The sequence below is a fragment of the Bufo bufo genome, chromosome 6 (genome assembly GCF_905171765.1).
Source record: "Bufo bufo chromosome 6, aBufBuf1.1, whole genome shotgun sequence".
In the NCBI taxonomy this organism is placed as follows: domain Eukaryota; kingdom Metazoa; phylum Chordata; class Amphibia; order Anura; family Bufonidae; genus Bufo; species Bufo bufo.
Genome location: NC_053394.1, coordinates 311971893 through 311998978, shown reverse-complemented (window position 1 = coordinate 311998978; position 27086 = coordinate 311971893). Strand labels below are relative to the sequence as shown.

Genomic DNA, 27086 nt, shown 5'->3' with positions numbered 1-27086 from the left:
TAAATGTGTTAGAAAGCATATACAACCATTTTTAGGAACAAATTGCACCAGAATTCTGGCACATTTTGATTAGTAAGGGCTGATTCACAACTGCGCTCGGTCCAGGAAACACGGGCTGTGTCTTGGCCATATCTCCCGGACTGACCGTGGCTCCCCTGACCTAAACTGACTGCATCATTGTCAATTATGATATAGTCAGTTCCGATCTGTACTATAAATCACTAATGGTGCAATCAACATTAGCCGTGGTCAGTCCTGGAGATGCGACCAACACACGGACCATGTTTCATGGACCAATCTCAGCACCCCAGACCCGAACTGAATGAATCATAGTGATTTATGATACAGATAGGAACTGACTATATCATAAATCTCTATGATAACGTCTGTTTAGGTCAGGGGAGCTGCGTTCCGTTTTGGAGATGCGTCCGACATACAGCCCGTGTTTTCTGGACCAAGCCCAGTTGTGTGTTTCGGATCTGGACCTTTCATACGGACGTCTGAATGGAGCCTAAGTGGTTCTATGTGTGGGGCACTATTACTGTGTGTAGGCACAAAGGGGACTGGGCAGGATTGGAAGTTTATAGATAGGCATTGGGCACAGTTAGAGGTGTGGCTTACCATAAAAAAAAAAAAAATGGCCGCTGATAGTGTCAGTGACAGTGGCCGCAGGTGCCCTCCTGAGGTCAATTATAGTGTCGTCCTCAGGGCGATGATACAGCTTCTTACTGTGGGGAGGGTGGCAGTATTTTGTGCTGCGCTGTGGTATTTTGTCCTGCACTACTGTATTGCGGGCCCCCGACTACTTCTGTTTTCCTGCCTTCTGTCAATTTGGAGCCACCTACAACATGAGGCCACTTTTGTTTTTTTCCAGGGCCAATCCTTTCCTCAGATCAGCCGTTCTGACGCCCAAACTGGACAGAGCTAGTTACTGCAGCACTGCTCCCGTTGAAGTGAATGGGTGCAGCACTTCTGTACATTGCAGCTTTTCTCCAGTCTTCTTTGCTACTTGCAGTTGCATGTGGACCACAGATGAACAGCTGTTTTCATGCCCAGCCACATCTTGTGGCTGGCGTCCGATTTGACAGCACCAGGACAGTTTTAATGTTGATGTTATATCTATAATGGTAGATAAGGTTGAGCTACAGTACCAGTACCAGGCCATTTCTGTTATCATAAGTGGCTCCCCAGTGGTCAGACCCAATCAAACATTGCAATGACTATTAAACTTTGGGGACCTCCTTTAATATTATTTTTAAGCTGGTCCTATGTAGATTTGACTTTCTTCTTGAGCCTGAGTCTTTCTGGAAGATCAGTTGTGTAATTGACAGCTCTCTTGTGGTCTGCAGCAGGTTTTTTCTCTTGACATTCTCAGCATGTAGTTACATTCATTTTATTCTCTACCTTCCTAAATGTTCCTCAGCCTGCTTAGGGATTCTTTCTGAAATCCTTGAATGGTCTGTATCTGTAATATTTACCATGAATCTTTATTTTTCCTCCCTCCATTTTGGATAAGTTGTTTCTAATATGTCATATCTTTTTTTTTGTGTGTGTTTTTTCCCCTGTCCCATACTGTTACAAACGAGGAACACTATTTCATCTCTGCCATATAAACTTGTTATCAGTTTGGAGGTTTCATAGGTCTCTTGGTAACCTCTGTCACTAGTGCCCCCTGGCACAGTCTCTCCGTTTTTGAGGACAGTGTGTTCTAGAAAGATTTACAGCTGCGCCACATTGTTTCCATGTTTAACGAATTACTTAAAGGGATTGTCTAGGATTTAAAAAAATATTTGTCTTTTTTTTCCTCCAGAAACAGCACGTGGTAATGCAGCACTTCCCCATTCAAGTGAATGAGGTTGAACTGCAAAAATAGATACACGGCCATGGACAGATGATGTTTCTTGAAAAAATGCAAGCTTATTTTTCTTAGGGCTGATGCACACGACCGTGATTGGCCGGAGAAGCATGGTCTATGTGTCGGCCGCATCTTCCGGGCTGACTCCCCTGACCAAAACTGGGCTACTACAGTATACTCACGTGATGATGTCAGCGCACTGCAATACCCCACAATCAGATAAAGACTGGCGGTATCATAAATTACTATGACACAGTCAGTCCGGGTCAGCGTCGCTGCAGTCGGCCTGGGAGATGCAGCCGACACACGGACCGTGGTTCCCGGGCTGATTCCAGTTGGGTGCATGAGCCCATATTCTGAACAATTCCTTTAAAGAGGACCTGTCAAACCTAAAAAGAAATGTGATCTTAGTGCATTTACCAATTGCGGCAGCCCCGCTGAGTGTACACCTTTTAATTTATTTCTGAAGCCACCGGTACTTTAGCAAGAGATGGCACTCAAGGGGTAGTGATTTTCTCCTCTCTGATGCTGTCGACGGTGATTTATTTTGGTGGGGACAAGATGTCTTTAAGTACTTGCATTTGTTCCCCAACTTTTCAATAACCTTTTGTTGTTGTTTTTTTTCCTTTAAGATTTATGTATTTAAAGGGAGTCTGTCAGCAGTTTTGACCATGTAAAACCGCTAGCCTATAGAATGTGAAGTTTTAATTTGCTGTGGCACCCTCAACACAGGGTGCAGCTATCCCTCTGCTTTGAGTCACGTCCGTAGAGGGCTCCTGGATGGAGCTACAGCCGTGATTCAGAGCAGGGGGAGGGTTTGTGGAGCTGGAGCATTCACTGCAGAGAGATCAGGGCACTTCAGTATTAAGAGGGCACTGCGGTAGTGGAATGCTTGAAATAAATACGTCTCCTTGGTGATGGTAAGGCCTCATGCACACGACCGTATTTTGTTTCCGCGTCGATCCGTTTTTTTTGCGGATAGGATGCGGACCCATTCATTTCAATGGGTCTGCAAAAAACACGGACAGCACACTGTGTGCTGTCCGCATCAGTATGTCCGTTCCGTTGCTCCGCCAAAAAAATTGTGCATGTCCTATTTTTTTCTAGTTTGCGGACAAGGATAGGCATTATTACAATGGATCCGCAAAAAAAACGGATCCACAAAAAACGGATGCCATACGGAACGTCATCCGTTTTTTTTTTTGCGGATCCGCAATTTGCGGACCGCAAAACATATACAGTCGTGTGCATATAGCCTAATACTAAGAGCGTACCCTAAGGTATGTTCAAACAGGTCTCCAAGCTAGTGTTTGATAAAAACTGCTGACAGACTCCCTTTACATCTCCAAACTGGAGATCTTCATATGATTAGTTAAATGGGTTTGTGCCAAGTTTTAAACTTATAAGATAAGAGTATGATAAGTCCTGGCTCTGGCAGCAGGGACCCCCCACCATTTGCAAGAATGAGGGTCCTATATCTCCACATGTGAATGGAGTGGCGGTCGATCATACATGCTGCTTCTCCATTCATCTGTATGAAACTGCCAGAAATTTACGAGCACTGTATTCGGCTTCTCTTCGGCAGTCCCATAGAGATGAACAAAGTGGCAGCACACGTTCTCGACCACCACTTCATGTATACAGACAGACATAGGACCCCCCTTCTCGTGATATGCATGGATCTCGGAGGTCAGACCCCCACCGATCATATTTATATCTCCTATACTGTGGAGATTATTTGCATAAAGAATTAAAAAAAATTCTCAAGAACGCCGCAACCAATTTTCACAACACAGGTATCATTTTAATCGGCAGGATCAACCTTATCAGACAGTATGACATGTTTAATAGGGTTAATCCTTTGGTCGGGTGCTCCTTAAAGGGGTTGTTATATAAATATAGGCCAATCAGCATTATAACATATCTACTATTACCTATGTAAATCACTCTTTATCTATAATGTCTTGTTTCTTCTGTGGGACGTCATCCAGCAAGCTCCCTGTGCTGACGTTTCGTGTACAGGCTTATCCCTGCATTAGGGAGTGGCCTAGCTCTGTACACGAAATGTCAGAGCCTTGTGTGGCCGCCCCCTCCCTCTGCGTCTGGCTGCTGCGGCTCCTGTGAGGGATCGCGCATGCACGATCCTTACCAGTGCCGGCAGCCTTGTGAAAAGATGCACTGGACTGGTGTGCCCGCTCCCTCCCTGTGATCCCCCGGTGTGCCCGTTTCCCTGTCTCTGCGTCTTGTTTCCGGCCGGCTCCTGCGCGATCTTTACCAATGCCGGCAGCCTTATCAAATTAGCATTGCCCTATTCCCCTGGCCATCAGAACCAAAAGCCACCCCCAGGAACAAAACAAAGTATAGCTTAGATATACTTATATATTAGATATAGAGCTATACCTAAGCTATACCTAAGCCAACCAAAAATATTTCCCATCCACTGGTAATTAACCCATATATATTATTAATCACACAAGCAATAGAGATACATATGGATCCACAGATTATCACAAAAAATACAAATACAGAAATATAATTAAATAATTTATTAATAGCAATTTTATTGTTAACATGATTAGCACAACACGAAACATAAAAACACTATTAAAATTTATTAGTAGGACTGGTAGTGCATGATTAATGGACAGTACAAGTAAAGTGCAAGTACAAAAGGCCCAGTGATCAGTACATCTAAATATGCTGGTAGAGATGGTAAAGTTATGAACTGGATCAAAGCCTGATCTGAGTTTTTTTGGTACATGTGTAGATAACCTAAATCCACACAATGAACATATAAAGGCCAAGTCCAAAGAGCAAAATTGAAAGTAAAAATGCAAAGATATACTGACTAATATACAGTCCACAATCACAGCAACATCACCAGATCCCGACGCACGTTTCGCGGTCTGCTTCCTCAAGGGGTAGTGACTGGAATGGTGGTAATACAAGATTTATATAGGGCAAAGGTTGGGAGTAATCTGACCATGTGGTCGGTTGTTATCCAATAGACTGAGATGTAGATCAGATACTAATGAGATACTTGATGCATGTACAGGTGTGCCAGGCTCAGACTCACCTGAGTGATGACTATCATTAAGCGCCGCTCACTACATGGCGCTTGGGTCTGTACCCATGACGCCGGGTGGCGATCTACCGCCCCGTGGTTCGGAGGACGAAAGCCGCGCACACTGAGTGGTATCCACGTTGGTGGTATCCACGTTGTTCAAAGCGTCTTCTCAGAATGTCAGATTCCTTTTCAAAATCATATGCGTTTAGCACTTAAGAATTAGCCAATAGGTATTGACCTCTTTTGATACCTAGGATGAAAAGAAGATGCATGAAGTAGGGCATTTCCTGCAGTTTCCTTACGATACACACATGTTTCTAAGTGACCTGTTTTGGACACCCTATACCTAAGCTATATCTAAGCTATACCTAAGCCATAGCTTATGTATAGTGTGGCAAGGTGAATAGTGATGGGTGCAGTAAAGTCCCGGGGAAGCATGAAAAAGGGGTGTTGTTTGCACCAGGAGCATGTCACCAAGGGGCCCCGGCTTGGTAGAGTAAATGCCCTAGATATAGGTGGCCACTAAGTTAGTTGGTGGACACCAAGATAGTTAGCTTAGCTGGCTCCAGCTAGTCCGGGACGGGCTTTTACTGGGAAGTCCAGGATTTTGGAATATGCCCATGTCCAGGGGTATTAATGTATTTAATCCTGTTGCTGGACTTGGGTGTGGCTCCCAGTCTGGGAAAGTAGCAGGCTGTGTCGAGGCCTGTGGGAGCCGGGACCCTCTAACCCTGTGTGTGGGGTAAGCACTGGTGGTGTGTTGGTACACCCAGATCCCGATAGAGAGGGAAATACTGTCTAGTCAGTAGCCAGACGGCTGAGTGATTTACAATAGGTCATTTATGTTGGCGCTGCAAGGCACCAGTGCTAAGATATGATATATCTACATCCTTCTCTCTTTCCATCTCTCTCTCTCTCTCTGGCCGAATGCACACGGCCGTGTTCCGCGGCCGAGAGCGGTCCGTGGTATGGCGGGCTGGATTCCTGTTCAGAGCAGGAGCGCACGGCGTCATTGGTTGCTATGACGCCGTGCGCTTCATGCCGCCTCTGCTGTACAGTGATACACTCGTATAGATCATACGAGTGTATTACTGTAGTGCAGCGGTGGCATTAAAAGCGCACGGCGTCATAGCAACCAATGACGCCGTGCGCTCCTGCTCTGAACAGGAATCCAGCCCGCCATACCACGGACCGCTCTCGGCCGCGGAACACGGCCGTGTGCATTCGGCCTCTCTCTCATAGATCGATCTGCAATGTGACAGGAAGATCCTCTGCCTGTATGCAAGGTTAGGTTGTGCAGAGCAAGCACTGCAGTGCAGGGGGCGGGGAAGGGCAGATTATTCACACCCAGAAATATTCATGAGGGAGAGCTTAGTCATTGTTACACGCCCCCACAGCTTTGCTGCATCATGAATAACACAACTATGCAAAGGTGTAAATATGGGTTTTCTTTTAAGAAATCAAGCTTCTAATGTATATGTATGTCCTGACGAGTTTTATAAGGTGTTTTTTTTCCATAACTTGGATAACCCATTTAAGTCATTCTAAAAGCACCTGGTTGTTCCAAAGATGATTTTGGTGTGCCAGGGGAATGGTGAAGATAGTTAAATCTTCAGTATCCTGTGGATAATGATTATAATGACACCAGATTACATTGTAGAGATTTTGTTTCCCTATGGCATTAAAAGGTATTCTATTGATCTGGATATGAAACGCGGTAGCTGTGGTCTGCCGCACACGTAATGATTTTGTTTGTGTTTGCATCTATGCTGCTATAATATATTTTGATAGGGGGCCATAGGAATCAGTGATCCATGCAGAACATACCAGAGGCAAGGGATGATATAATGGCACTCATTCCCCTAGACCTTCCATCGCCAGGCTGAAGGCAGCACAACATAGATCTGTGACACAAAACGATAACACTATGCCCATTTCCTCTAATAACCAATACTTGGCCAATGCTGAAAACCTTGCACCAAATATTCTCTGTCGCAATCACCTTACTCAGTATGGAGCAATTCTATAGTGAATGCACGGACATCATCAGACCCTACAAATCATGTCCGTCACTCTGCCTTCAGTTTGGACTGGGGAAGGATACAGGTCTAGTCTATATGGGTTCTCCGGGCGATACATCATAGTTAGAGATGAGCGAATCGTAGCTGACGAAGTCGAATTCGTTCCGAATTTCAGGAAAAATTTGATTCTGATCTAATGCGATTTTCCTCGCGCTTCGTGGTAACGAATCGCATTTCTTCCTAACATGATGGCTAGCCAGCTACAATGGCGGCTACACGTGTGAGGACATGGGGCAAGGAACTTTGGGAAGGCGGGGTGACCCATAATGCCATGCATGCAGCTAATCAGCAGCCAGCCAACCTGGTGATGTCACAGCCCTATAAATACGGCGGCCATCTTAGAGTCTGCCATTCACTATTGTACTTTGTTCAGGGACAGACGTGTATGCAGGCGCTAGGGAGAGTGAAAGAAAAACTAATTGTTAAAAAAAAAGGAAAGAAGCGATTTACTAGTGCAGGGAAACATTACTTGGGGATCCAGATAGTCTCATAATACAGCTCTGTCATTCCATCAATTAGTTACTGGGGTGCAAGTGCTATGTTGGAAAGCCTTTAGTGGAAAAAGATAAATATATACGCAGGTCGCTTTTGCTGTTAACTGCGCTGATATCATTTGATGGCCTATTTCAATACAATACGAGAAATATTTACACAAGTCACTTTTGTTGTTATTTGCGCTAAAAGCGTTTATTGCCATATTTCTAGAGAAAAAGAGAAAAAGAGACTACTGTAAGTTCATATTTGCTGTTATTTGCGCTAAAAGCGTTTCTTGTCATATTTCACTACAATACGAGAAAAATAGACGCAGTTCACATTTGGTGTTATTTGCGCTAAAAGCGTTTCTTGTCATATTTCACTACAATACGAGAAAAATAGACTTAGTTCACATTTGGTGTTATTTGCGCTAGAAACGTTTATTGCCATATTTCTAGAGAAAAAAGAAAAATAGACAGTTCATATTTGGTGCTATTTGCGCTAAAAGCATTTATTGCCATATTTCTAGAGAAAAAGAGAAAAAGAGACTACTGTAAGTTCATATTTGCTGTTATTTGCGCTAAAAGCGTTTCTTGTCATATTTCACTACAATACGAGAAAAATAGACGCAGTTCACATTTGGTGTTATTTGCGCTAAAAGCGTTTCTTGTCATATTTCACTACAATACGGAAAAAATAGACTTAGTTCACATTTGGTGTTATTTGCGCTAGAAACGTTTATTGCCATATTTCTAGAGAAAAAAGAAAAATAGACTTAGTTCATATTTGGTGCTATTTGCGCTAAAAGCGTTTATTGCCATATTTCTAGAGAAAAAGAGAAAAATAGACGCAGTTCACATTTGCTGTTATTTGCGCTAAAAGCGTTTCTTGTCGTATTTCACTACAATACGAGAAAAATAGTCGCAGTTCACATTTGGTGGTATTTGCCCTAAAAGCGTTTATTGTCATATTTCACTGCAATACGAGAGAAATAGACGCAGTTCACATTTGGTGTTATTTGCGCTAAAAGCATTTGTTTATTGCTATATTTCTAGAGAAAAATAGGCTAAGTACATATTTGCTGTTATTTGCCCTAAAAGCGTTTATTGCCATATTTCTAGAGAAAAAGAGACTACTGTAAGTTCATATTTGCTGTTATTTGCGCTAAAAGCGTTTCTTGTCATATTTCACTACAATACAAGAAAAATAGACTTAGTTCACATTTGGTGTTATTTGCACTAGAAATGTTTATTGCCATATTTCTAGAGAAAAAAAGAAAAATAGACTTAGTTCATATTTGGTGCTATTTGCACTAAAAGCGTTTATTGCCATATTTCTAGAGAAAAAGAGAAAAATAGACGCAGTTCACATTTGCTGTTATTTGCGCTAAAAGCGTTTCTTGTCGTATTTCACTACAATACGAGAAAAATAGACCCAGTTCACATTTGGTGTTATTTGCGCTAAAAGCGTTTCTTGTCATATTTCACTACAATACGAGAAAAATAGACTTAGTTCACATTTGGTGTTATTTGCGCTAGAAACGTTTATTGCCATATTTCTAGAGAAAAAAAGAAAAATAGACTTAGTTCATATTTGGTGCTATTTGCGCTAAAAGCGTTTATTGCCATATTTCTAGAGAAAAAGAGAAAAATAGACGCAGTTCACATTTGCTGTTATTTGCGCTAAAAGCGTTTCTTGTCGTATTTCACTACATTACGAGAAAAATAGACGCAGTTCACATTTGGTGGTATTTGCCCTAAAAGCGTTTATTGCCATTTTTCTAGAGAAAAAGAGAAAAATAGACGCAGTTCACATTTGGTGTTATTTGCGCTGAAAGCGTTTATTGTCATATTCCACTGCAATACGAGAGAAATAGACGCAGTTCACATTTGGTGTTATTTGCGCTAAAAGCGTTTATTGCTATATTTCTAGAGAAAAATAGGCTAAGTACATATTTGCTGTTATTTGCCCTAAAAGCGTTTATTGTCATATTTCACTACAATACAAGAAAAATAGATGCAGTTCACATTTGGTGTTATTTGCGCTAAAAGCGCTTATTGTCATATTTCTAGAAAAAAAGAGAAAAATATTCGCAGTTCACTTTTTCTGTTATTTACTTAGAAATCGTTTAGTGGCCTATTTTAGTCCAATATGAGAAATATACACGCAGTTCACGTTTGCTGTTATTTATGCTGAAATAGTTTTGTTGCCAATTTCAAATCCTTTAGTTGCCTATCAGTAAAAAAAGAAATATATATTTGGTGCTTTTAGGGGTGTTTTAATTTGCTTTTAATTTATTAAGTTCAGCTAAAAGTATGTCAGACAGAGAAGTGCCAGGCCCTGCACAGGGGAGTGTCAGAGGCGTCAATGATTCTGGCGCAAGCACAGGTCGCAGCAGAGTAAGGGGGCGTGGCATCAGGGGTTTCTTCCCGAGGCCTCAGGTCCACATGTCAGCTAGCGGTCGTGTCTTGACCAGCAACCCAGCGTTTCTTGATTGGTTGACTGGATCTTCGACTTCGTTGCAAGTGACAGCAGCACCAGCAGCCTGAGTCTAGAGTCGCTGATGAGCAGCTTTCTTCACCCACATAGTGAAGAAACTACTCACCAGCAGCAGCAGGTAGACCTGGAGCAGGACCTGAACCAGCAGTTGGTGGCATACTTTGACAGCACCCTGCCAGCCGTCATAGAAGATCCGCTGGACTACTGGGCAGCCAAACTGGATTTGTGGCCACAACTGGCTGTGTTTGCCCTGGAAAAGCTGTCCTGCCCGGCCAGTAGTGTGGCATCAGAGCGGGTGTTTAGTACGGCGGGGGCCATAGTTACCCCAAGAAGAACTCGCCTGTCCACCCAAAATGTGTAGAGACTTACTTTTGTCAAGATGAATCAGGAGTGGATCAGCCAGGATTTCCACCCACCAATGCCTGATGAATCAGATTAGATCATCCATCTCCACACTATGTCACCGTGCCACTCTGTGGTATCATGCTGTTGCTGCCATGTCCACACTATGTCACCATGCCACTCTGTTGCCTCCTGATTCTGCCATCCCCACACTATGTCACCATGCCACTTTGTGGCCTCCTGATGCTGCCATGTCCACACTATGTCATCTTGCCACTCTGTAGCATCATGCTGCTGCTGCCTTCTCCACACTATGTCACCTTGCCACTTTGTGGCCTCCTGATGCTGCCATGTCCACATTATGTTACCTTGCCACTGTGTGGTATCATGCTGCTGCTGCTGCCATCTCCACACTATGTCACCGTGCCACTTTGTTGCATAATGATGCTGCCATGTCCACACTATGTCATCTTGCCACTCTGTGGTATCATGCTGCTGCCATCTCAACACTATGTCACCTTGCCACTCTGTGACCTCCTGATGCTGCCATGTCCACACTATGTCACCTTGCCACTCTGTGGTATCATGCTGCTGCTGCCATCTCCACACTATGTCACCTTGCCACTTTGTGGCCTCCTGATGCTGCCATGTCCACACTATGTTACCTTGCCACTCTGTGGTATCATGCTGCTGCCATCTCAACACTATGTCACCTTGGCACTTTGTGACCTCCTGATGCTGCCATGTCCACACTATGTCACCTTGCCACTCTGTGGTATCATGCTGCTGCCATCTCAACACTATGTCACCTTGCCACTCTGTGGCCTCCTGATGCTGCCATGTCCACACTATGTCACCTTGCCACTCTGTGGTATCATGCTGCTGCTGCCATCTCCACACTATGTCACCTTGCCACTTTGTGGCCTCCTGATGCTGCCATGTCCACACTATGTTACCTTGCCACTCTGTGGTATCATGCTGCTGCCATCTCAACACTATGTCACCTTGGCACTTTGTGACCTCCTGATGCTGCCATGTCCACACTATGTCACCTTGCCACTCTGTGGTATCATGCTGCTGCCATCTCCACACTATGTCACTTTGCCACTCTGTGGCCTCCTGATGCTGCCATGTCCACACTATGTCACCTTGCCACTCTGTGGTATCATGCTGCTGTTGCTGCCATCTCCACACTATGTCACCTTGCCACTCTGTGGCCTCCTGATGCTGCCATTTCCACACTATGGCACCGTGGCACTCTGTGGCCTAATCATACTGCTGCTGTCACCCCCACACTTTGTCATTGTGCCACTCTGTGGCCTCCTGATGCTGCCGCCACCTCCAGACCCTGTCATTGTGTCACTTGGTGGTCTCCTCATGCTGCTTCCACCTCACCACTATGTCATAGGGCCACTCTGTAGACTTCTCATGCTGTTACCACCCTCCCCACTCTATGACGGGGTCGCTATTGTCCTTGTTTGGCCTTCTTGAAATCACCATTTATTTGACCTTCCTTCTGATCTGTCAGAAGGAAGGAAAAATGAGACGCACAATGGATCCTCTCTGTGTAGCAGCTGTAAGGCCTGTATGGTCCCATCAGAATTGGCTTATGATTTGGTAGCCAAAAGCAGTAGTGGGTACAAAACACAGAAGATATGCAAATATTCCATTCACGTGTCATGGAATCCACTCCTGTTTTTTTGGGCATTACCAATACTGATGGATTACTAAGCAAATGCTGACCGAGTGAAGGCGTATGCTCCTCAGACAGGATCCATTTTTTGTGGGTTATTGTTCTGACAGATCAGAGGAAGGGCAAAATAGTCAGTGACTTCAACTTACTGCTGACACCCTCTCCACTCTGTCGGGGGGCTCTACTTGTATAAGCGTTTAATAGAACAGGTTCTGTAGACATCTATGTGGAATCAGCTGACAACGGTGTAAAAGGAGTGCGCTTCTTCTTGGCGCTAACATCGACCTGTAAGGTTGAGTTAATACTTGAGTTATTTGGTCAGTTTTGGCCCCGTGACTGCCCTAATAAGTGAAGTGTGCAGTGATTCTAAGAGCGGTGCCTGTCATCTGCATGTCATATGGACTCACAGTATTATTTCACTACCCCAGCAGACTCCCTATGTGTGTTACTGCAAGGCACAGTGTTCTACACCACTATAAAGGCTCTCTGCAGCCAGGAAATAGCTGTTTTTTTTTTATCACGATTCGTCGTGAATATATTCAGATCGAAAAATTCTGCGAACCGGCCTAATCGAATTTTTTAGAAATTCACTCATCTCTAATCATAGTCATCCTGACACACTCAAATAAGGAATGAATGTGCCTCATGGACTTATGTCTTTTTTTTACATCTATTAAAGGCTATGTACACCTTTGATGGCAATTTTTGTTTTTATGATTGCATTTTACTCATTTTTGGCTACAATTTTTTTTTTCAATTGGCCTTTATTAAAAATATTCAGCCGTTCTGTCACAAAGGGTTAATTGTTTTTCTAGCTGTGTGCCATCATCTAATAAACCTTATTTCTAAACTACTGAGAGGCCATAAACACTTATTTAAGCCACATTCTTATCAGTAAGATAAGAACTGAACTATAATGAGTGTTTAGGAGGTCAAAGAGCAGAGATAAGGAGCCCGTCAGCTCCTGGTCTTACAGAAAATCCAATGGGGGCTACTAGAGCTTCTCAGCTCTGTACTGGAAATAGGGCTCCATATTTTTAATAAAGACCAATTAAAAAAAAATTTTTTAGCTCAAAATAAGTACAATGCAATAGTAAGAAATTGCCCCAAAGGTGTACATCGCCTTTAAAGGGAGTCTGTCACCTACATAACATGCTTTAAACTGATCATATAGTTCTGTGGGAGGCAGATCCATAACACTGATGGTAGCCAGGTTTAGTTTTTTAGTTTCTCGTTTCCATTCATAATCTAGCGCCTGTGCACTTCACTGCCGGGCCCGTTACATAACCAGCGCATAAGCACTGCATATCAGTATGCCCCTGCTCACAGTGGGCAATGTACTGCGCATGCCCAGCCCCGGCGGTGACCCGAGGTCCTCCAGCCACCATCTTTCCTCGCTCCGTTCCCGGTGTGGGTCCCAGAGATGGGACTCGCACCTATCAGACAATGGGGGCATATCCTAGCGATATGCCCCCATTGTCTGTGATGGGAATACCCCTTTAACATCTGTACACCTGCTCAGACACTCCCAAATGTCCCCTGAGTAAACAAATATCCTATTCAAATCCAGGGCTTTTTTCTTGCTTTTAGGCTGAATTTTGCGCAGATTCTGGATTGTTTTCAATGGCAGGCTGCACTGCCGGATAATTGCCGTGACTTCTCCATTCTTGGCACAGTCGTGGCCATACACCACGCCCTCACATTGAAAATAATAAAAGACGCTTCACACGCCCGCCCGCTGGCTTTTTGATGCGGAATCCATTCCAAATTTGACCTGCGAAAAAACGCAGTGCGAACAGAGACTCTTCAGAATCGGCCCAAATGCCCAGATATTTCCTACAATGTGATTGATTTCCCCTGTACATTGTGGGAAGTATTGTATCATTCCTTCCATTGCCCCTCAGTGGACAGGAATTGGGAAGCAAAGCTAATGTTTATGTCAGAGCTGATCATGTTTCGCGCCATATCAGTATATAGAAGCGCAGAAAAACCCTACAAAACGCTATTTGTGAATGGCATTTTCTAAATTATTAGGATATTGCGTTTTGCAGACTGCAAACAGGACCACAAGCATTTGCAGGTGGTGCACCAATTCCAGTCAGAAAATGTTCCGTTCGCGTCCGCGCACAGCTCCAGACACTAGGGGGCAGCACTGACAATGCCGCAAGGTAGTGGTGGGCACAGACAGCAGACACACACATCATGGCTGCCCCCATGCCCCTGGGTCTCCCTGCGGCCGCCTGTAGAGCGTTGTTTCCCCGGTGCTGAGCGCTTGTTGAGCAGCGGCTCCGGGGCTGTCGGGGAAGCAGCTGTGACGGGCAGCCATGTCCTCTTTGTGTGTGAGCAGAGGAGAGTGCGCTGGGTAATGGGCTGCAGCCGGCAGACTCCTCCAGTATCCGCTCTGGCAGCAGGGTATGTATGGGCAGCAGGACGGGGCTGGGTGACATTAGCAGGGTCGTGTAGGTTTCCCATCATGTCTGCAGCTCCCAGGACTGAGGCACTGCCAGGCCCGATACCAGTATGTCTGGGTGACACAACTTCCATCCACACCCGGTCAGGGGTCATGAATGGATAATTATGCCCCACTGCATGCCACTCGCTGCCACGTTCCTGCAGTCTGAAAGTAGCATTCTCTATAGAATCTAGGCATTCTTTGATATCCCGATGTATTTAGTGGCCCTGGGAAAAACATGAAAGTGGCCCCATGTTGTAGGCGGGTCCAGATTGACAGAAGAGGGGCAAACACAAGTAGGCGGGGCCAGCAATACTATAGTGCAGCACAAAGTACCGCCCCAGCAGAACCAAATACCACAGTGCAGCACAAAGTACCGCCCCAGCAGAACCAAATACTATAGTGCAGCACAAAGTACTTCCCCAGCAGAACCAAATACTATAGTGCAGCACAAAGTACCGCCCCAGCAGAACCAAATACTATAGTGCAGCACAAAGTATCGCCCCAGCAGAACCAAATACTATAGTGCAGCACAAAGTACTGACCCAGCAGAGCCAAATACTATAGTGCAGCACAAAGTACTGACCCAGCAGAACCCAATACCACAGTGCAGCACAAAATACTGCCTCAGCAGAACCCAATACCACAGTGCAGCACAAAATACTGCCTCAGCAGAACCCAATACCACAGTGCAGCACAAAATACCACTTCTCCACTGCAGTATTTAGCTGTCTGACCAACCTGAGGATGGCGATAAAGTTCAGTTTAGTTGTGCATCCACCGGCCAGGCCCATAAGTACCTGATGCCCCTAGCATTAGTTACTACTGAGAGCATCACATCGTTAGGTATCCAGGTGGTGGCCATGGGAAGTGCTTAGGCAGCCTCCTGGGCTTCGTCCCACCGAGAACTCTTCCTGTAGGGTCTATGACCAGTCCATCCCTGCTTTGAATTCATGAGAACATTTCTCTGAGTACGTTAGGGCTGGATCATGAATTACCAGCAAAGCTGGAGGTGAACGTTAGCTTTCCTAAACCAGACACAAGCAGCGTAGAGCAGAATGTCCATCAACCCATGCTGTGGGAAAGAGTCATGCTTGATCCCTAATTTCTTTCCCCTTGTCTCTTTCGTCCACCAGTCTTGAGATCCTTACTCAGTGTAATGCAGCATGGACAACCTCAACCCTCCCATAATGTTTGATTTCACCATGGCCAGTGGCGGGAGCATGGTGACCCCAGGGAAAAAGCCGGCAGGGGAGACTTCAAACTCCAATAAGAAATGTAAGAGGTATTTCAACGAGCACTGGAAAGAAGAGTTCACCTGGCTGGAGTTTGACTATGAACGAAAGCTAATGTTCTGTATGGAGTGTCGACAGGCTCTTGTGAAGAACAAGCATGGCAAGGCTGAGAACGCCTTCACCGTGGGGACTGACAATTTTCAGAGACATGCACTTCTGCGTCACGTGACGTCCGGTGCCCACAGGCAGGCGCTGGCAGTGAATAGGGAGCAGCTGGCCATGGAAATGCACTTTCACCAAGAGTTAAAGTCCGTCATCAAAGCCGAGATGGATCCATCTAAGATAGCTATTCTGACCACTGTCTACACCATGGCAAAGGATGGTATCTCGAGCAGGAAGCTTCCATCTCTGCTGGAGCTGCAGAAATTTAATCTTTGTGAGGCTCTGCTGTCTTCTGAGCAAAATGAATATTACTATCCAAGCAGTGTAAGACAAATGCAGGTGTGTACAGGCAGAAACGTCAGCGTAGTAGAAACCGACACGACTAGTTGAGCTATGGAAAGTTAGGTGTCCACAGCTGGAGAAGAAGAATATGACAGAAGGCCTGAATTCTTACAGAGGCAGTTAAAGCTACTTTCACAGCAGCGTTTTGGTTTGCATTTGTGAGATCCGTCATGGGCTCTTACACGAGGTCCAAAACGGATCAGTTTTGCCCTAATGAATTCTGAATGGAAAAGGATCCGCTCAGAATGTATCAGTTTGCCACCATTCAGTCACCATTCTGCTCTGGAGGCGGACACCAAATCGCTGCTTGCAGCGTTTTGGTGTCCGCTTGCCGAAACTGAGCCAAACAGATCTGATCTGGCACACAATGTAAGTCAATGGTGACGGATCCGTTTTCTCTGACACAATAGAAAACAGATCCGTCCTCCATTGACTTTTTAGTGGAGTTCATGACCGATCCGTCTTGGCTATGTTATAGATAGTACAAATGGATCTATTCATGACGGATACATGCAGTTGTATTGTAACTGATCCGTTTTTGCAGATGCATGGCGGATCCGCCCAAAACGCGAGCGCGAAAGTAGCCTAAACTGGAAGATTAGTTTTAGAGTCCATTCACACATTGCAGTCATGTTGTTTTTTTGTTTGTTTTTTAGTTTTGCTTCTATTTCTACAAAAAAAAAAATAGACATGACTGTAAGATGTGGATAGACACTTGGTATTTCAGTTTCTATTGCCCAAATATTGGATAATTGATATAAAATCAGTTAAGATCATCCAGTATTGATGAGAATATAGGTGCTAGTAATATCAGTAAGGTATAAAGCTTTTCTATGAAATGGGCATTCACATCAGCTAAAATTTTTTTATTAGGGGACCATGATTCAGTTTTAAAGATTTGCCATGGGTGTGTAGCCTGCCATGAGCTTAGGTGAAGAGGGGTGATAGCCTCTGTAGATACATAACATGGCCGCTCATGGTAGTGCCACCCTTAAGACCCTCAATGCTCCCCCCCCCTTCCCACATTAAAATATACCCCCTATTCTTCTAGGTACCATAGCTGATAAGAGGCAAATTTAAGGGTGCCTTCACACTCTGCAAATCAGTTCCATTCACTTGAATGAGGCCTGCAGAAATCCATGTGCTTGCCTCTCCATTCAATGAATGGAAGTGATTTTCATGGAAAATTCTGCAACCAAATCCCCAGCGTCTGCACCCTAAGGGGTTGTCCTGTTTTGTTAGAGGTTCCTGTCGACAATTAGCTAATTAAATGGTGACCTGCTGCTAGGATCTCCATTGAGCGGGCAAATCTGGCAGCAAGTGTTCATTTCCCTTGGGCATTACCACAGCAGGAGTGGTTTCTATAGAGATGCATGGGTTGTCCATGTGGTCCTCCAGGCTAAGAGATGCTCTTTGTAACAGTCCTCCACTTACAAATAAGGATTCTGGACATTCTGTTTATTCAGAATTGTCTATGGTATTTGAAATTGGGGTTTCTAAACAAGACAATTCCTTTAAATGTATTAAAGACATAGGAGAACCACTTTTTATATTTGTAGTTTTTTTTTTTTTTTTACTAAGTCTTTCGCAGATATGGCAGCTTTTGGGGCTTTTCAAGCAGACCCCTCTAGCGTAGCCAGATATGTGGAGGGAATTATACGTACCTGATCCGGATGCTGGGTTCCCCGCTTCTGCAGATCTCTCCATGTCGGCATCCGGTTTGATGCAGGTCATGTGGTCACTGCCGCCAATGACTAGCTGTGGTGGTGATGATCGGATATCTGAAGCAGTGGGAGCCATGGCAGGAGTCCGGTAAGTATGATTCCCACCACCTGTCCGGCTACACTGGGTGGTTTGCCCGAAAAGGCCCCTGGGGTGAACAACCCCTTAAACACTTCTCTCTCCGGGTTTCTGCTGCGTCTTCCAGTTAGGTTAACGCTCTGTTATTATAAAGGTCCAGTCATTATTGGATTCTTTGGTAAGGTACTGCGCCCAGCTCTTTGTGCTCAGATACATTTTGCACAAGAGATATCTGAAAGACACAGTAATGCAATAAAAATGAAGGGCAGATTTAAAGGTCACTGGGTTTTGGATATTTGCCCTTTATATAGAAGAAAACCTCTTGGAATGGCCATAGCCTTTAATTAATCACTGCCCAGCTCAGTAAGCCTCCTCAAGCCATGGCCCGCATCATTCCTTACGGTTTTCTTTTTTCTCTAGCACTTGTACCAAAATGAAAACGAATTGTACAGATGCCATGAGGCATTGTCTGAGCCCAGTTAAATCTGGCAGCCAGCTGGAGATTTGCATGCCCAGTAATGGGAAAATAGAACAAGGCAAAGATCTGAGCCTCAGCGCTTCTCTGCTGTCTGTGTGACTGTAAAATAGGTCAAGTACAATGTTGATTTGTTGTCAAATACAGAAAAGAAAGTCTACTATTTTTTGTCCTACGATCACAGAAAGATGTTGTATTTTCAAATTTTTATTTTATTTTTTTTTAAATCAATTTGACATACATTTCCTATCTTAGTGACTGTAGTCAGGGTTTCTAGAATTTATTTTACAATGCACAGTATTTGTAAATGTTTTTTCTATATTAAAAGATACAGTGCTGTGAAAAAGTATTTGCCCCCTTACAGATTTCTTCAGGTTTTTTTTGCACATTTGTCACACTTAAATGCTTTAGATTATCAAACATTTGAATGTCAGACAAAGATAACCTGATTAAATACAAAAATAAGCTTTTAAATAAAGACTTTGTATATTAAGGGAAAAAATCCCCAAAACCTGGCCCTATGTGAAAAAATAATTGCACCCCCCCACCTCCTAATGAATTAACTGTGATTAAAGGGGTTCTGCAGTTTGTTTAAACTGATGATCTATCCTCTGGATAGATCATCAGCTTCTGATCACCCAGGACCCCCGCCGATCAGCTGTTTGAGAAGGCAGCGGCGGTATCAGTGACGTCACGACTAGTATCAACTGGCCTGGGCGGGGCTAAGCTCTGTTCACTTGAATGGGGCTTAGCGCCTCCCAGGCCAGTTGATACAAGTCGTGACATCACTGAGCCAGCGGTAAACAGTGAGAAGGCCACGGCGCTCCTGGACCCCCGCCGATCAGAAGCTGATGATCCCTCCAGACTATAGCTCATCAGTTTAAACAAACTGCAGAACCCCTTTAACCACAGTTTTTGGAAAGTTGAGTTAAAAGCTACCCCCAGGCCTGATTACTGCCAGACCTGAAGAATCACAAAATCACTTAAAGAGAACCTGTCTGACAACATGAAGTCGGCTAAAAGATCTCAAAAAGCAACACATCATGCCCCGATCTGAAGAAATTCAAGATGAGAAAGTCATTGACATCTATCATTCTGGAAAAGGTTACAAAGCCGTTTGTAAGGTTTTGGGACTCCAGTGAACCACAGTGAGAACTACTATCCACAAATGGAGAAAACATGTGGTGAACCTTCCCTGGAGTGGTCGGCCTACCAAAATTACTCCCAAGAGCACATCAACGATTCCTCCAGGAGGTCACAAAAGAACCCAGAACAACATCTAAAGCACTGCAGGCCTCACTTGCCTCAGCTAAGGTCAGTGTTCATGATTCAACAAAAAGAAAGATACTGGGCAAAAATGGTATCCATGGGAGAGCTCCAAGGCGAAAACCACTGCTGACCAAAAAGAACACAAAGGCCCGTCTCACATTTGGCAAAATTCATCTTGAAAATCTCCAAGCCTTTTGGAAAAACGTTCTGTGGACTGACAAGACGCTATGGCATGACCTTAAACAGGCCTTTCATGCTCGAAAACCCTCAGATGTGGCTGAATTAAAACTATTCTACAAAGAGGAATGAGCCAAAATTCCTCCATAGAAATGTGAAAGACTCATTGGCAGTTATCACAAACACTTGATTGCAGGTGTTGCCGCCAAAGGTGGCACAAGCAGTTATTAGCTTTAGGGGGCAATTACTTTTACACATAGGGCCAGGTTGGTTTGTATAGGTTTTTTTCCTTAATAAATGAAATCATCATTTAAACATTGCATTTACTTAGGGTATCTTTGTCTGACATTCAAATTTGTTTGATAATCTGAAACCTTTAAGTGTGACTGATGTGCAAAAACAAAAGAAATCTGTAAGGCGACAAATACTGTTTTACAGCAGTGTATATGATAAGGTCTGGCCCAGGACAGGTTATAAATGTATGATGCTTGTGGGGTCCGACCACTGGGAGATGGGCAAGCTTTGTAGTGGGCAGTCCTACAGAAGTAAATGGTGCAGTGGTCACACATTCCCACAGGTCAGACCCCCCGTGATCATACATTTATCTCCTATCTTTTGGATAGGTATTAAATGTTGTTCATGTTCATACCCCTTTATATATACAGAAGGTATGCAGTATGTCAGATGCCGGCAGACCCTGTAGGAAACAGAAGCATCTAGCTAGACTCAGCACAGACCTGACAGTAATAATAGCCACTGCAACAGGGCTGAATTGCCGTGCAATTGGTGCTGCTGTGTAGTCCCAATTACAGTGGAAAAATGTAATCTAAGTCCCTCTATGGTTTGTTTTTACCTTTGAGGAGCAGACCATAAAAAATAAAAATATATATATAAATAAAAAAATACACATAAAATCCCTCTCCAAAAGACTATCTTCCATCAATGTTGCAATACTAGCCCTTACCCTATAATACACAATAGGTGAAAATTAGGCAAGTATGATAATGAACACAAATAAAAAGTTATAGGGAAACACTATATGATAGCCAGAAATTTAACTATAATGTAAAAAAGAAAAATGTTCCCATTATTTCAACTATGTGACTAAATATTGTTAAAGGGGTTATCTAATACCATAAACTGCCCCCCATGTGCCGGGCCCCTAACAGGGAATATACTTACCCCGTTCCCTGCGCTGCTCCCCGCACCGCCGCTGCTGCTTCTCTCCGTGCGCGGATGATGAAAACATCTGCGCACGGGGAGATGCTCCCCCCCCCCCCCCCCCCCCCACACCGGTTGTTTTCATCCGTGCATGGGGAGAAGCAGCGGCGGTGCGGGGACTTAGGTAAGTATATTCCCTGTGAGGGGCCCGGCACATGGGGGGACAGTTTATGGTATTGGATAACCCCTTTAAAGAAAAAGCTAAAATTGTGTTTATAACATGATAAAAAAAAAGAAACATGCATTAGCCACAAGAAAAAAGGTTGCAAATACCAAGTTGATAGCCCAGAAATTCAAAAAGTTATAGGCATTCAAATAATGAGTAGTGAAAACGCATCTGTTATCAGATTTGTATCTATGAAAGTGGCTGACATGTTGCATGTGCACTTGGCAGCTGAAGGCATCTGTGTTGGTCCCATGTTCATATTTGCCCGCATTGCTGAAGAAATTATGTTTAAATATATGCAAATGAGCCTCTAGGAGCAACGGGGGCGTTGCTGTTACTCCTAGATATAAAGAAAAATTCACGGCACTCAGTAGTATAATGCAACTTAATGTGCAACGCCATCCACCATATCACATATCTCTGCTTACTCGGCTGTGATCAAGGTCCGGGTCAGACCGGAACGTTGGCCGTATTAATATATACCATTTGGATGGAATGAAGATCCTACATTAAGTTGCATTATACTCATGAGTGCTGTGAATTTTTCTTTATATAATTGCAGGATATTTTATCCCATCATTGAGCACCAGGTCCTTGGAACTAGTGGAGTGCCAGCCAACCACATAATTTGCTGTTACTCCTAAAGGCTCTGCTCTCTCTCCAACTACCGCGCGCTCGCCACTTTGATTGACGGGGCCAGGCATGATGACCTTTTCACTGCCAGGTAGATGGTCAACCATACAGCGGTCACTATAGGGGAGATGTATTACATAGTAGGCTAGGTCTACCAGAGTTATTGCCCCTGATACATGTTCCTCTGTGATGTCCTTATAGAGAGTATGATACAGGGTTGTCTACCTAAGCTGGTAATTACACATTCCAGTATGTATGTCATAGTGGGCGAAATTGCTAATAATTTGCTATGTGAGCTATATGAGATAAAGATTAACATAAAAGAATAGAACATTCTCCAGCATCCATCAAGGTTGATCGTCTTTATTGTAGATCGGTATAAAAGTACATACTTCAATCTTCACCACCCTCCACCACAAGTTAACATGTTCCAAACTCGGAACTGGTTATGATTAAGAACTTCCGAGTTTGAAACATGTTAACCTGTGGTGGAGGGTGGTGAAGATTGAAGTATGTACTTTTATACCGATCTACAATAAAGACGATCAACCTTGATGGATGCTGGAGAATGTTCTATTCTTTTCTGATTATATAAGGGATGGGTCCGGCTTATGGTGAGCTGGATATTTTTCTCTTTGAATTACTGAAAGATTAACATACTCTTGTGTTTGATCAATTCAGGCAGCCATTGTTAAAGTACTGCACAGTGAAGATCAAAAGAGATTGAAAGAGTCTCCATTTATTGGGCTTGTGTTTGACGAGACCATGGATATCACAGAACAGCAAAGTCTCGTAGTGTTCACCACATCAATTTCACCATATGATGGACAACTGTTCATTGCGTTCCTGGGAAAGTTTGAGTTGTGTTCAGGGGATGCCAGCTCTGTTTTAGACAAAGTAAAGGACATTTTGAATGATTTTCATGTCCCACCTAAGAAAGTAGCTTGGTTAAGTTCGGATGGTGCATCACTAATGTCAGATAGGCAAAATGGTGTTGGTGGGAAGCTGAAATCTCTTTGTCCACTTGTATCAGAGTTTCACTGTATATCACACAGAAGGTCATTACTTCCAACCGAATGCTTTAACAGTGTTGAATATGTAAAAAAATATGAAAGTATCATTGATGCGGTATATAGACTGTATGGCAATAAAAATGGGGACAGCCAAAGCTTTATTGAGTTGCATAAGGTTCTCACTCTCTGTGGCATAGACTTAAATTGTGCAAGAACGTTTCATTGGACATCCATTTTGCCAGCTGTCGAAACCATTGACTTTTCTTGGCCGACTCTTGTTCTTTTACTTGAAAGTGAATCTGCGAAGTCTCCTATAGCCAGTGGACTATGCGTGGAGCTAAAAAAGTTCTGGTTTGTGGCTTTTACCAAGGTTTTACTTGATATACTTCCCATCTTCCAAAAACTCAACCAGTTCTTCCAGATTGAGGATATTGATATATCTATGATAAATCCAATAGTTACAGCATCACAGGCCACTCTGCAGGCTCAAAAATCCACAAATGGACAGAACTTTCAAGAGTTCCTTAACGACTTGAACGAACATCCTGATGAGGACAGTGAGAGCAGGTTCTACTACAAAGGAGTAGAATTAGTTGACTGCTCCAAAGTCCATTTGAAAGACTTTGAACTTATAAAAGAAGACTGTCTTGAAAATGTATGCAAGAGCCTGCAGGACCGATTTCCTAGCAATATACTTAAGATGATCAGCTCTTTTTCAGTTGTGTTCAGTCCAAAGAGTTACCCATCATCCCTGGATGATATTGGTACCTATGGAGAAATAGAATTACGGTACCTTCTTCAGTATTTCTCTCGTGTTTTGGTTCCAGAGAGGGCTTCAAATGACTTTGCCCTGTTCAAACGCATAGTGTTTAGCCTTAGCCACTTGAGTTTTCGAGATCTTTGTGTGAAGCTGGTCCACTCCAACTCTGAGATGCATGAGCTTTTCCCTGACTTTACTGTCTTAGCTGCTGTTGCTTTAGTCCTGCCGCTTGGATCTGTACTATTTGAAAAAATAAGTCGGGTGAAAGAGTTACAGAAGCAGAGTTGCCACCAGGAAGGAATGGCTGGTGATCTTAGCGATGTTCTTAAAATTGCTATCGATGGCCCTGTACTTAATGACCTAGACTTTTCTAGAGCAGTTCATTATTTTGAAGGCACAAGGGAATCAGAGTCCTTTGTTTCGGAAGGCAGGTGGGAAACATAGGAGGTTTGATGTAGTTGTCTACTATAAATTACAGGGTCATAACATATATCCTAGAGAATAACAAATACTTTACCAAAAAGTCATTTCAACCAATCGGTGTACTGCTTAGTAAATTAGGAAGCAATCCCTGTGACTTTCAATACAGGTTACTAGGCAGCATTCCGAAAAACAGTGTATAAGGTCATTGGTTCTGCTTTATGGAAAATCTCCATAATATCTATAATATTATGTCTATTTCCATGCTTTTTGTAACTATGTGAGATGTGACTAACTTTATTCTTCAAAAATTGAGGAAGTTCAACACCAGAGTAACTAATGGTATCTTCCCAGTGCCAAAATACTATATACTAGTTTTGTATTCACACCTGTATTTTAGTTCTTCTTTATGTATCATCTATTCTTGTGTTGATATTCTTACCAAAGTGTTTATGAATTAGGTTAAGTAGTTAATAGCTTTTGATATGTTGACTTAACCATAGTTCTGCTTTGGTTAAAGCGGACCTTTCGCACCCCAGCAACAACTGCAGCCCTCTTTACCTGTAGCCATAGCTCCACAGATTCTAGTGGTGTTTATTTTATCCCTAGTCGCCCTCCCCCCACCATTCAGAGTGATCAGTGGCCTTCGTTTTAGGCCCTAGTTTGCTGTTGAGGCTGTACTGTCAAGAGGGTGGTCACCAGTACTCATTTCCAAATGGGCAAGTGAACCAGAGTGCTCTGATGTCAACGCTGATTGGAGGGGGGTAGAAGAAAAAAAAAAAACTTCAAGGGTATGTGGCGTGGTGGCTACACCCAATATGTGGCAGGTTGTCTTCAGAGCTCTAAATTGATCTTCCTTTGTTAACGTCTTTGCACGTTTTATTGCATTGTTTTAAGCATAACAGCTTTGTTACTATTCACATTGGAAAAAATTCACAATAAAATGAACTGTTAAACAGTTCAACTTTGACGGCAGTAGCCTATATCCTATACCCTAGTAGAGAGGAAACATTAAAAGGGTTGGCCCACCTCACACATTAGTGCCATATCAATAGGATATGCTTCCAATGTCAGATAGATGCAGGTCCCACTTCTGGGACCCACACCTATCTCTAGAACGGGGCCCTCAAAGTGAACGAAGGCGTTGGGCAGACGTGGCCACCTTACGTTCACATCTGTGGGAGTACTGAAAATAGAGTGCCATCTCAGCTATTTCCGGAACTCCCATACAGGTTAAAGGAGAGATGGCCACGCGTGATATGGAGGTTCCGGAAATAGCCGCACATGCGTAGTTTGCTCCCCTTTGTTCTAGAGATAGGTCCAGGACCCAGAGGTGAGACCAACACCTATATGACATTGGTGGCATATCCTTGCGATATTCCACTAATGTGTGAGATGGGCCAATGCTGTATACTACAAGCAGTGAAATCAATATATACATGAGAATTGGGTTTATCAGTGCTGATAAAAGACCAACTCATGTATTTTCTTGTAGGTCGGTTGACTGCATTCTCAAAGTCATTGTCACCAGTTTATGAAAGTAAACGGTGCACTAAGGATGTGCTACCACTGTTCACACAGCTTACCACTAGGAGCGCTGTTTCATCTGAATCCATTTCTAATCCAGCACTACACATACATCATGGCAACTTCCAATCAAAGTAATTCATGAATATTTGCAGTCTTATGGCTTTTATTGTACATATGGTTGTTTAGTGTAAGGGTACATTCACACGACCGTATGTGTTTTGCAGTCCACAAATGATAGAAAGGCCTATGATAGAAATGCCTATTCTTGTCCTCAATTACAGACAAGAATAGGACATGCTCTATCTTTTTTTCCGGCCGTGGAGCGGAAGTACGGATGCGGACAACACACGGTGCGCTGTCTGCATCTTTTGCGGTCCCATTGAAATTAATGAGTCTGCATCCGTTCTGCAAAATGTGGATCCATAAATACAGTACATGTGAATGGGCCCTTAAATATTAGCTTGAAACAAGAGGGATTGTAGCAAAAATTAAGAAGCTACCTGTATAATCTGAAAGGGTCAGTTTAGGCAAAATAAGCCACCACTAAGGTCAGCAAGTCTTATAAAACATAAAGCACTTACTTAGCTCTTCTGCGGCTGTGCCTGAAGACTGTTGTATATGAGCAGGGGCTTCCAGAGAGTCATTCCCGAAATAATGCTGTTTGCCATGAAAAAATATAAAGTTTGATAATTGTACTTTATTCATCACTTTTTCCTTTAGAAGGAATATTGTCTCTACTGCTATTAGTAAGTAATAGTTACTCATCTGATTTTTAGGATTCTGTGTCATTTCTTGTAAAATTTGAATAAAAAGTCTTATGATATTTGGTAGTGTAAACTATGGGGAATAAAAAAACCAGGAAAAGAACCTTAGCCTCAGGGCTCATTCACACGACCGTAGGTCGTCCATGCCTGTGTTGCGGACTGCAAATCCCGTATTGTACAGCGGACCAATTGACTGGAATAAGTCTGCAATTCGCAATATATGGCAAGAGGTAGACACGTCCTATCTTTTGCGGTGCGGAAGCACAGACCCAAAAGCCAACGGAAGCACTTTGTAGTGCTTCCATGAGCTTCCGATACATGTCTCCGCACTGCACCGTATCTTGCGGTTTGCGGACGCTTCGGTCGTCTGAATGAGCACACTCCGTCAGAAATAAGGCTACTTTCACACTCACGTTAAGCTTTTCCGTATACCGTTTGCACACGTGTCCTGCCATAAGTCCGCCCGGCCCCAATCACTATAATGGAGAAAACCCGCAGCGTGCAGCACACGTGTGCAAGCGGTAGTACGGTGTGTGAAAGTAGCCTTAGAAGGTGGGTTTCTGATTCACATCAGGAGTGAATTTATCAAGCCCCGCATGCCAGAATTTATGGATTAAAAAAATCGTAAGTAGGGGTTTTGCGACTTTTTAGGGTCA

At 43.6% G+C, this 27086-nt stretch overlaps 2 protein-coding genes across 3 annotated transcripts in view; both read left to right on the top strand.

The window, feature by feature from the left end:
• The window catches only part of ZNF385C (zinc finger protein 385C), a 321616-nt gene that overhangs the window by 223094 nt on the left and 71436 nt on the right, over nt 1-27086 (top strand). The window lies entirely within an intron of this gene.
• C6H17orf113 (chromosome 6 C17orf113 homolog) lies at nt 14196-25946 on the top strand. The gene is made up of 3 exons (XM_040436168.1): nt 14196-14423; nt 15600-16199; nt 22625-25946. Exons 2-3 carry the CDS (start codon nt 15630-15632, stop codon nt 24158-24160), a joined length of 2106 nt encoding a protein of 701 aa, XP_040292102.1. The 5' UTR covers nt 14196-14423; nt 15600-15629; the 3' UTR covers nt 24161-25946.

Coding starts and splice junctions, on each gene's coding strand:
- C6H17orf113 (XM_040436168.1), top strand. CDS start 15,630: ATGGACAACCTCAACCCTCCCATAATGTTTGATTTCACCATGGCCAGT. Junction 16,200..22,624: donor GCAGTGTAAGACAAATGCAG/GTGTGTACAGGC, acceptor TGATCAATTCAG/GCAGCCATTGTTAAAGTACT.